An 11,678-nucleotide genomic window follows, 5' to 3' on the forward strand; every position below is an offset into this window, starting at 1 on the left:
GTTAAAATCAGCCTCTGACCTCGAATACGATGACAAATTAAAGCCTAATGTTGCCTTCAGCTCCATATCTGGCCTTTTTAATCACTGATGATGAGCGAACGTGCTGCTCGGACCCTCAGGGACGATGATCCAATAGTTTAGAGCAGGCAATACAGTGGTCACCTTCGTTAATGACCAAACTTAAAGAACGACTTCACGGGTAACAAGGGGAGTCATTGAAACGGTGCAAGATGGAGGCAACGATAATATTTGATGCATATTAAAAGGTTTCCACCATCAGTCGGATAGTTGTTAATGTTGAAAGAACTTTGATAGAACTTTGTGTTCATCGCCACGGGCAACAAATGGCAAGGGAAAGTTTTTTATCTGTACAATCTGAGCAGTGTTCTCTAAATAAATCACATTTACAACCAAATCTAGAAACGACTGAGGATTGCTTCCACTCCATTACTGATAACTAATAAACATGTCTCAGGATAAAATCTGAGTTTCCATGAAAATGACCGCCTCCAGTCGCAGTCACATCTGGTCATTATTGAAGCCGAATGTTTATCGACCTACTTCACGTTCCCTTTTGTTCCTCCTCTGCGTGCAGGAGACTACGTGGTGATGACGGTGTACTTTGACCTCAGCAGAAGGATGGGCTACTTCACCATCCAGACCTACATCCCCTGCATCCTCACCGTGGTTCTGTCCTGGGTTTCTTTCTGGATCAAGAGCGATGCCACGCCTGCGAGGACGGCCCTAGGTAACGCGTACCAAGGCTTTTATGATGTGTAGACCAAATTAAGGCATTTTTCTTTTGCTTTTTCCATTTTTCACTGGTTTTGCTTCTTCTTTGCATGAGTCGACACCTCCTTTGACCCGTTTGAATCTTTTCCGCTGCATGCCCGCGTTAGTTCATTTCTTTGCTTTCTTTTGGATGATGGTATGCCTGGAGCTGAGGCTTTACCACTCTGAGGTCAGTACGACTTCCTCTTTCACTTTTATCACATCGTGTCATTTCCTGCTTACTGAGTTTTTTTGTTGCTCCTGCTGTTGACATTTAATCTGAACCAATGCACTCCACTTCTCCAGATCAAATACTCCAAAGTCTCACTTCCCAAAGATGTAATAATCCCCTTCTTGACCCTGAAACCTCAGCACACTTCAGTGCTTCACTGTCCGTCACTTTTCTAATAAGTTCTGAAGGATGTCTTGCCCTGAAATCTACTCAATCAACCAGAGAAACAACTCTCACATACTCTAATCCCACCCTTATCTCCTCTGCCCTCCATCGGCCCCGTCGGTTCGCCACTAACGACGAAGGTCATCCTGAAAGTCTCTGAAGTAATGAACATGTTATATTGGAAACCGACCCTATTGTTGCGGTTCATTAATGCAGGGGTTCTCAACCTTGGGGTTGGGACTAAGACACTGGGAGCAGGGTCACCAGATGCCTTCAAGAAACTAAGAATATTTTCTCAACAATTTAGGCATAATTTTGCTCATTTTTATCGTTTTTCTGCAACTACACCAAACTTGCCATATTTTAACCCATTTTCATCACTTTTTCTTGCCATTTTTTTGCTACTTTTAATGTATTTTTGCTTTATTACTCCCATTTCTGACAATTCTACATCACATTTCAATGCTTTTTTCCCACTTTCCAGACATGTTCAGCACTTATAAACTCTTTCCTCCACTTTTACACCTAATGTCACATATGTTGACTCATTATTGTCACTTTTAACCTCTTTTCACCAGATTTCATGATTATTAATTAATTAATTTAACCACATTCATGATTTCTCATGCCCATCATTTGCCAATTTAAACTAATTGTTTCAATATTTACACTGTGAACCCTTTTAACACTTTTTCTATCTTTTGCAACTTTTAATTCATTTCTGTGGTTTTTTAAATACCATTTCACCATCTTTTCCACCATTTTTGGTAACTTTGAACCATTTTATTAGTGATTAAAACCAGGATTTCCATCTTTAAGATGACTGTAATATTAATAATAAATGTTCCTGGATAACAGTGGATATTATTCAGATGAATAAATAAATGTGGTTATCACAGATTCATAGAACAATAGACCATCATTTTACTGACTTTATGGATGGACCCCAAAAATCTCTCCTTTATTCCCCCTTATAGATGGTCCTGTCTCCACATGACTGTTCTTCAATGTTCATGTCTGTGTTCAACCACCTTCAGCTACAGTGGGGGTCCCCGCTCTCTGGGACCTTTATTTTGGAGGGTCCCCGCTCTCTGGGACCTTTATTTTGGAGGGTCACAGGCTGAAAAAGTTGAGAACCACTGACTTAATGAATAAGTCATATCTAGGGGTTCACTGCTGTCCATAAAAACTTAGCATAATGTGGACATAGATCTACTAATAAGTACATTTCAAAGATTTTAGGACACAATTGTAAAAAAAGAAAAACCAGTGGCGGATCCTTTTAAATATGAGTTCTAACTGACAAAGTGAACCAAACCCAAAGACTGCGCTGTTTGTCAGAAATAATAAATGTCCCACAGAGAAGCTTTTCTCCACGGTATGATGGAATAAAGAGGGAGAGAGGGAGCGATTCTTTGCTAAAACTGTCATTTTCACTAACTCTTGCCATCGATGATGTGTCAGTGAGAGCTGACAAGGTTCCTCGTGGGAGTTCTAGCCAGAAGGTAAAGAGTGCTGCTGTTATTCTGCAGTGAAGCTGCAAACAGGCGAGGAATCCATATCATCACCTCTGTTCATCACAGGGCTATGTGATGATGGAATCTCTCCCTCCTACACACACTTCATTCTCCTCGTGTGCACGAGTCATAAAACCGTCTCATTAGATTAACCTCAAAGGGTTACGCAGATGACACCGTCGTTATGTTTCAATGATGTGGTCGAGCGTCCGAGGGTCAAATAAATTCCACAGATGTTTTCGTAGCTTCAAACAATTACGTTTGATTCGTCGATGAAACGTTTTGGTCGTAAAAGAACAAAGTGGAGATAAAGACAGTGTAGGCCTCAGAGATCAATAAATCAAAGAGCAATTCCTCAAAAAATAGATGTAAAAGGTTGAAATTGCCACTTAAATGTTGGATTTAATCACTAAACGCTGACATTGACATAGTGGGAAAGGTTTGGTGCATTGCATTGTGGGATGTGGAGTCTTGTCCTTGATCTGAATAGTATCCATTGTTATCAAGAAGGTTATTATTATTTGGGTCATAGTATATAGTCATCTTAAAGATGTAAATCATTGTTTTAATCACAAATAAAATGGGTTAAAAGTGACCAAAAAAGGTGGAAAAGGTGGTGAAATGAGATTTTAAAAATCACAGAAATTGGTAAAAAGTTGTAAATTAGAGTGGACAAAAACGGAGAGAAAAAGGGATTTAAAAAAAGGGTTAAAAGTGTCAATTTTGTAACAATTAGTTTAAACCAGCAAATACGTGACAGAAATGTAACAAAAATTGATTAAAAGAAGCCAAAATATGCCAAGAAAAAGTGATGAAAATAGGTTAAAATATGGTGAGTTTGGTGTAGTTGCAGAAAAATGGTAAAAATGGGCTCAAATTGTTCAGAAAATATTCTCTATTGTGTAGTTTTGGAGTCATTTTGTGTTTTTTGTGCATTTCCCACAATGCAATGCCTGAAACTTGTCCCAACGTCAATAAGAGAGTTTGGAAATCAAAACAGACTTTCAAGCAGTAATTTCAACCTTTTACATCTTTTCTTTTTCTTTTAGCAAATGATCTTGGATTTATTGATCTACGAGGCCTGCGCTATGTTTATCAGATGAATTATTGTATCCAACAGTGATAAACTAACTTATTACATGTTTGGATGGAAATCAAGCAGAAAAACAAAAAGCGCTCTGAGAGACTAAATGTGAGTGAAGGGGAGAAAACACAGAGCCTGACTGGTGCTCGCTGCTATTTATAGACTCAACCCAGTGATGCTGAGGCTCACCCGTGGACACACAACACAGGTCGCTGCATGAGACCTTTAGGTCGGATCCCTGACCCAACCACACTTTACACAGGGGGAGAATCCAAACGCAAACACGACACGGATCAGTTGTCGTGCACGGTCGCTGAAAAGTGTGTCAGGAAAGCTTTTCATCTTGATTCCCTCCTCCCAGAAGATTAATACATTAGTTTGAAAGATGGAACCATGTTATTTTAGCTTTAGCTCTACTCTTAAATCTAATGAGAGAGAAGTCTAGACGAGCACGACGGACCAGAGGAGGGAGCTGGAAATAGATGGGTATCAGCTCGTCGCTATGGCAACCAGAGGAGAAACAGTGCCACACACACACAAACACACACACAGACCGTCTTGAAAGACGAGGATGAAAGAGAGTGAGAAAGTGAGACGTTGGGGAAGGAAAGGATGGCGAACCTACAAGTGTGTGTGTGTGTGTGTGTGTGTAAGAATTGATTACACATCAGCGGTGTAGTTCCTCCAACAAAAGACACAAAGATGTGGTCACATTACCAACAATAAGAGTACAGTAAAAGTATGGTGAGCGTAAGACGGGCACACCCTGTCGCAGGCCACACCCACACACATTCACTCCCACGAGAACGCACACAAGCGGTCCAACCTGGCAACACGGCTCCCCTAGTGTTGACATACTGTACTATACGTCTGCTGCCTTTTTCAGATTTATTTCTGTACTTTACTTCAATCTAACCCTGTTTAAGTGTGTTTGCACTAGTTTTTATGGTCCAACTAAAGCCTTTACTCAAAAAAATAAAAAAATCTAATTTTTTTTCACTTTTTTGCCATTTCGTGCTTACCTCCAATTTTTGGTGTTTTTCCCAATTTTTGGCAATTTCTGTACTTTATTTCAATCTAACTCACGTTTAAGTGTGTTTGCACTAGTTTTTAAGGTCCAAGTAAAGCCTTTACTCAAAAAAATAAATAAATGTTTTTTCACTTTTTAGCCATGCCGCGCCTTTTATGTGGTGATTTATTAAAGGTAAATGTAATGGACTTTCAGGGGAAACGTAATAAATTTGAATTTGAATTGTATTTGGAAAGAAACGCCAGTCACCGTAATCAGAATTGATTTGTAATTAAACATGGATAATTAAAGACGTAATAGTAATTGACCCCGACCCTGGTTGGATGACAGGTGACAGGTTGCCAGGTCTGTGAGGGTAATCTGCAGACACGGCGTGATGAACGAGGGATATCAGTGATTACGTCACATTTATTAATGATTGTTAAACAGACATTAGACACATCCCTAAAGCTCGTCCTGACTCCAACATGACCGGACTGTAAAGAAGCAGCTGAGCCAGTATTCACTCCCATCAGCCCAGGTTATGAATTTAAATTAGTCAGAAAAATCTCATCTGCAGCGAATCCTTGGACTGTAATTTAATCTGTTCCCTTCACACTTAAATTAAAACTATGTTTTTAATTAAATTCCTTTAATGAAGGAAACCCAACTCATAAAATACAGCATATACAGTATATATATACGATCTAATATCACAATCACACACTTTACTTTATATATTTATTAAAGAGGAACAACATGTAGGCGTTTTAAAGCCTGAACACAGCATGAGTGTTAGCGTGATGCTAATGCTAACTGACGGTGACGGCATTCCCACAGCTACAAAAACTTGTATTTTTTCTTCCATAAGGATTCCCTTGATCCAAAACGTTTGAGAATGTAAACTTTCTACTCCTCAAGTTTGAAAAACATCTTCCTTATTTTCTTTGACTCGATGGAGGAAGTTACAGAAATTGGCAAAAATCTGAAAAACACCAAAAATTGGAGTGTAAGGCAAAAAAAGTGATTTTTTTTTTCTTTTTCTTTTTTTGAATAAAGACTTCTTAGGAGGAAAAAAATGACTTAAACAGGGGTTACACTATAGTAAAATATACAAATTGATAAAAATCTGAAAAACACCAAAAAAATGGAGGTAAGACGCGAAATGATTAAAAATTGACTTGAATTTTTATAGAATTTCCAGTCAATTATCTGCACTTAATTACAATTCCTCCTGCATCCTCACTAATGAATTGTCAATTACAATTATAATTGACCCCAACCCTGCATCTGACCAATAGGAAACAAGGTTTTAAAGTGGTGGTTTGCTCCCCCAGGTATCACCACGGTGCTGACCATGACCACGCTGAGCACCGTAGCCAGGAACTCCCTCCCCAGGGTGTCATACGTCACCGCCATGGACCTGTTCGTCACCGTCTGCTTCCTGTTTGTCTTCGCTGCCATGATCGAGTACGCCATGCTCAACTACTACGCATACTTCATGCGCCGACCGCCGCCCAAAACCAAGAGAATGGTGAGAACATGTTGACTTCATGTCACGAGTGAAAGTGGGACACGACGAGTACAAGACTGAGGTTGGAAAGGTTTGAACATCGACCGAGAGAGAGAACGTGTGAAATGTTAATGACAAAAAAAAAAACATTAAAATTTAAAATAGGAACAAAGACGCTGAAAAAAAAAAAAAAAAAACTTTCAACATCAAATCCAACCATCCATCCACCCACCCAACCATCCAATCAACCATCCATCCACCCACCCAACCATACCAATCAACATCCCATCCATCCACCCCACCCAACCATCCAATCAACATCCCATCCATCCAATCAACCAATCCATCCACCCACCCAACCATCCAATCAACATCCCATCCATCCAATCAACCATCCATCCACCCACCCAACCATCCATCAACCATTCATCCACCCACCCAACCATCCAATCACATCCCATCCATCCATCCCACCCCAATCAACATCCTATCAAATATCCATCTATGCAATCAACCATCCATCCATCCATCCATATCAGCCATCCACCCATCAATCAACATCCCCATCAAACATCCATCTATCCAATCAACCATACATCCATCAATCAGCCATCCACCCATCCAATCAACATCCCATCAACATCCATCTATCCAATCAACCATACATCCATCCAATCAGCCATCCACCCACCCAACCATCCCAATGCAACATCCCAGCCATCCAATCAACATCCAGCCATTCCAATAAACATCCCATCAAACATCCATCTATCCAATCAACCAGCCATTCATCCAATCAACATCCAATCCACCCATCCATCCAATCAATCTTCCAATGAACCATCCATCCATCCAATCAACATCCCACCCAACCATCCATCATCCAATCAATCATTCATCCATCCGATCAACCATCATCCATTTTCTGTCAAACATCCCATCCAATCAACCACCCATCCATCCATCCAATCAACAGCCATCCATCTAATCAACATCCCATCCATCTATCCAAACAACCATTCCTTCCATCTAATAAACCATCTATCCATCCAATCATCCATCCATCCTTTTCCTGGATTTAAAAACTGCCGTTTTATCTCAAAATGTTAAAATAAATAAATTCAACAGAAAGTGCAATTTAAAAATACAAAACTACACAAACTGACATATTCATCTCTAAAACTGAACTTCCACTTACTATTTTTTCTCACAGACATAAAGAATAGATCTGTTCTGTACTGCAAGCTCATTTTATATCAACAGAGTGAACCACTACGGGGGTGGGGGTCGGGGGGGGGGGGGGGGGGGGGGGGGGGTCATGGCCTTTGTTCTCCTCTTTCAGCTGAAGACAAGGCCACATAATGAGCTCATAGTCCAGACTGGTTTCCAGCAGGGCGTATTGGCGTACTGGGACTGCTGGTTTTCTCCAGGGCTCCGTCTCCGTAGAGGACCACTCAACAATCTATAGGCCACGTCGATCACAGTTTACCCAGCAATTTAAAACCTTTCCATCAATATTTCCATGTGAGGGCTGACCTTTGGCAGTAATGGTCACTGTGATTGGATGACAGGAGCGTCTCCTTCAAGACTTCATTGTTTTTATTGAGCAACAGCAGAGAAACACATATTAAATGATCGTCAGATGTTTAAAACTATGGAAGAGATTGTCTCATAAATAGTCACAAAGATATCCACAATTTCATGTGTTTTTTTTTTTTAGATTTTTTGCATGTTTTTTTATTAGATTTTCACGTGTTTTCAGATTTTAACACACATTTCCTAGATTTTAACACACATTTTCTAGATTTTTCAGAAGTCCATTGACACATATTACACATACTAAGTGAAAAATCTAAAAAAAATACATGTGAAAATTGAGGATATATTTGTGCATATTTTTGAGGACCAAATACTCTATCTCTTATAAAACGACCAAAAACTCCAAGTGTAAGAAAATACCAAAACAATAAAATAGATTTACTCAAGCACGACCGTGGGAATAAAACCACTTGAACCAATCCACTTCCTGTCTGCGTCCTCTAGGCCTACACCTCTCTGAACATGACCCGCCCCTCACGGACCATGATGCCCATGGCAGCTCCATGTTCTGGCACGACTACGACGACAACTGCCTTCACGAGTGCCTGGACGGGAGAAAGACTGCAAGAGCTTCTTCTGCTGCTACGAGGAGTGCAAAGAGGGCGGCTGGAGGAAAGGGCGCATACACGTCAACATCCGGGAGCTGGATTCCTACTCACGGGTCTTCTTCCCCACCTCCTTCTTGCTTTTTAACATCGTTGTACTGGGTCAGCTACCTCTACCTCTAGTCCAAGGGTTCCGGGGACCTTTCCTTCTTGTGGTTGGAGGTCAAAGCGGCCAGGAACGAGGCGGACCCACATGAGAAACAAACGTGTGCTGTGGTGCGTGGCGTGAAGGCCATGAATCAATAAGCCTTGAATGGATCGTTCTCCTCGTCTCTCTCTGCTCCACAAACCAAACAGACCTTTGGAACCAGTGGAGGCATTGAATCCTGGTGGTGGTTGGCATGGCGACGCACCCATAATAGTGCCTTCTTTAGAAAAAAAAGCGGTTGCAGCAGCTTCACACCTCCCTCCATCAGGCTTTATGAGCTCATGACTCAAAGCACCACACGCTGAGCTGTTTATTCTCCTGTTCTTAGCACATTAGCACCCGTTTAGTCATGCTTTGAGTGTTAAATATGGGTTGGAGGGGCCTCGATTGTTTACGTCTGTGATGCTTTTACTGGACAAAGTGCAGTAGATGTGACGTTATGTTGTAAACACAGGCTGTGATTTATGTTCACACATCATCACACATTAACATTCACCAGAGTATGTTACAGGAAAGGACACTGGTTCCAGTTCGAGCAGGGATTCTCAACCTTGGGGGCGGGAGCCTTTAAGAAACAATAGTTTTCAACAATTTCAAACAATTTTTTTTTCACCATTTGTCATGCGCATTATTTTAACCAATTTCGTGGTTTTTAAAATCCCATTTCACAACCTTTTCCAACAATTTTTTGGTTACATACGTTGACCCATTATTGTCATTTCACCACATTAATGTTTATTTTTCGCCAAATTTAATCACATTCATGACTTTTAATGCCCATATTTTGCTGGTTTCAACTAATTTTCCCAACACTTTTAAATTCCGTTGCCCAACAATTTGTGACTTTTAACCAATTCTGTGGTTTTTAAAATCTCATTTCACCACCTTCAGGTACAGTGGAGGTCCCGAGAACCCACTGCTTTAAGTACTATTTTAACGCCTGGTGTTTATTTTCTAATATTGACTGGAACCTTTATTTCTAATAATCCTTCAGTCCAGGATGGAAACAAGTCTCCACGGTAACCTCGAGAGTGCTTTTTAAATGTCACACGGCCATATTGGCCTTCATTAGCTCTGTAAAGTCATTATTGTAGCGTTATGGAGGCTGAAGGGGGAGGATATGAGGACGGGAACGTCACATGAACCGTGATCTGATCTTAAATGAGCCGTAAAATACCGTCACAATGACTTCTACTTAAAGACAAATCTAACTTTTCCCTTTTTATTTTATAATTATCAGTTGTATTAATTCCTCTCACTAAACCAGCGAGAGCCCAGCGCTCTAATTTATGACTTTATCTGTAAATATTCAATCAACCACGGGGCCGGATTGGGCCCACGGGCCATAAGTTGGACACTGCTGGCTCAGGGCAATAATAACATTTAAACTCACCTGTGTGTGTGTGTGTGTGTGTCCCAGTTCTGACCAGTTCGTTCTCCTGTTGGGAGAAAAAAATTAATTCATGGTTATTCATAATACTTACAGATTAAAGTTGTAAGTTTTCAAGATTAAAATCGTAATATTTCAAGAATAAATTTGTAATATTTCAAAATTAATGTCGCAATATTTCAAAATTAAATTTGTAATATTTCAAATTAAAGTGGCAATATTTGAAAATTAAATTTGTAATATTTGAAAATTAAAGTCATAACATTTCAAGATTACATTTGTAATATTTGAAAATTAAAGTCGTAATATTTCAAGACTACAATTGTAATACTTCAAAATTAAATTTGTAATATTTCAAGATTAAATTTGTAATATTGCAAAATAAAATTTGTAATATTTCAATATTAAATTTGTAATATTTCAAAATTAAATTTGTAATATTTAAAAATTAGTCGTAATATTTCAAGATTAAATTTGTAATATTTTAAAATTAAAGTCGTAATATTTCAAGATTAAATTTGTAATTTATGAGATGTAAGTTGTATCTTAATAAAATTGTAATTTTATGAGATTAAAGTAGTAATATTTCAAGAATAATGTTCATCTCAAAATATTACAACAATTTAATTAATAAAACATTATTCTCGAAATAATATGACTTTAATCTTGAAATATTACGACTAACAATATTATGACTTTATTCTCATGAAATTACAGTCATTTTAAAGCAATAATACTAAATTACTACATAGTTGGCGTTTTTTATGCATTTCAACCTGTTTTTAACTAAAATAAATGCAATTGGACAGAATATTTAGGTTTTCAAGTCATTGAACCACAATTGACAATAATCACAGGAGCTGGAAAATAGTTTCTATATGTGCTGCTGAACACACACACACTACCACACACACACACACACACACTATAGCATGTGAAAAATGGATGAGAGCGCGCCACATCCAATCCTCAGTCATAGAAAATGAATGAAGTACAAGAACAAAAAGCCACGTTGTGACACATGTTTGACATGCGTTGGATTTGTGGCTTTTTACACACACACACACACACACACCACTTTACATTACAATTACAACTTTATTCTTATAAAAGTATGACTATTCTCAAAATATGACTTTAATCTCGAAATGTTACTTTTATCTAATACAATTATGACTTTGATCGTGAAATATTACAACTTTAATCTAATAAAAATACAATTTTATTCTCATAAAATGTCGACTATTCTCAAAATATTACGATTTAAATATAATAAAATTACAACTTTCATCTCAAAATATTCCAACTTCAATCTAAAAAAATTACAATTTTTCTCATAAAATGTCGAATTTACTCTCAGAAAATAATGACTTCATTCTTGAAATGTTACATTTTGAATCTAATTAAATTCTGACTTTATTCTTAAAAATTTACGACTACTCTAGAAATATTACAACTTTATTTCTGAGAAAATTACAACTTTATTTCTGAGAAAATTACAACTTTAATCTTATAAAATTACAATTTTATTCTCATAAAATGTCAACTTTATTCTGAAAATATTACAACTTAAATATAATACAATTACAACTTTACTCTAAAAAAATTACAACTTTATTCTAGAAATAGCCCAACTTCAATCTAA

General features: G+C 38.2%; 2 protein-coding genes and 1 pseudogene across 2 annotated transcripts in view; 2 read left to right on the top strand and 1 right to left on the bottom strand.

The window, feature by feature from the left end:
* The window catches only part of LOC114473495 (gamma-aminobutyric acid receptor subunit gamma-3-like), a 60,284-nt pseudogene extending 51,666 nt beyond the window's left edge, over positions 1-8,618 (top strand).
* Positions 1-11,678, top strand: part of mrps9 (mitochondrial ribosomal protein S9) — a 465,929-nt gene that overhangs the window by 146,760 nt on the left and 307,491 nt on the right. The window lies entirely within an intron of this gene.
* cfap221 (cilia and flagella associated protein 221) overlaps positions 1-11,678 on the bottom strand; it is a 59,777-nt gene that overhangs the window by 12,252 nt on the left and 35,847 nt on the right. The window contains exon 23 of the mRNA XM_028462938.1: positions 10,037-10,082. Within this exon, the coding sequence (XP_028318739.1) occupies positions 10,037-10,082 (46 nt within the window). The remainder of the gene's footprint in view (positions 1-10,036; positions 10,083-11,678) is intronic.

This window comes from Gouania willdenowi, chromosome 2, assembly GCF_900634775.1.
Source record: "Gouania willdenowi chromosome 2, fGouWil2.1, whole genome shotgun sequence".
NCBI classification, from domain to species: Eukaryota; Metazoa; Chordata; class Actinopteri; order Blenniiformes; family Gobiesocidae; genus Gouania; species Gouania willdenowi.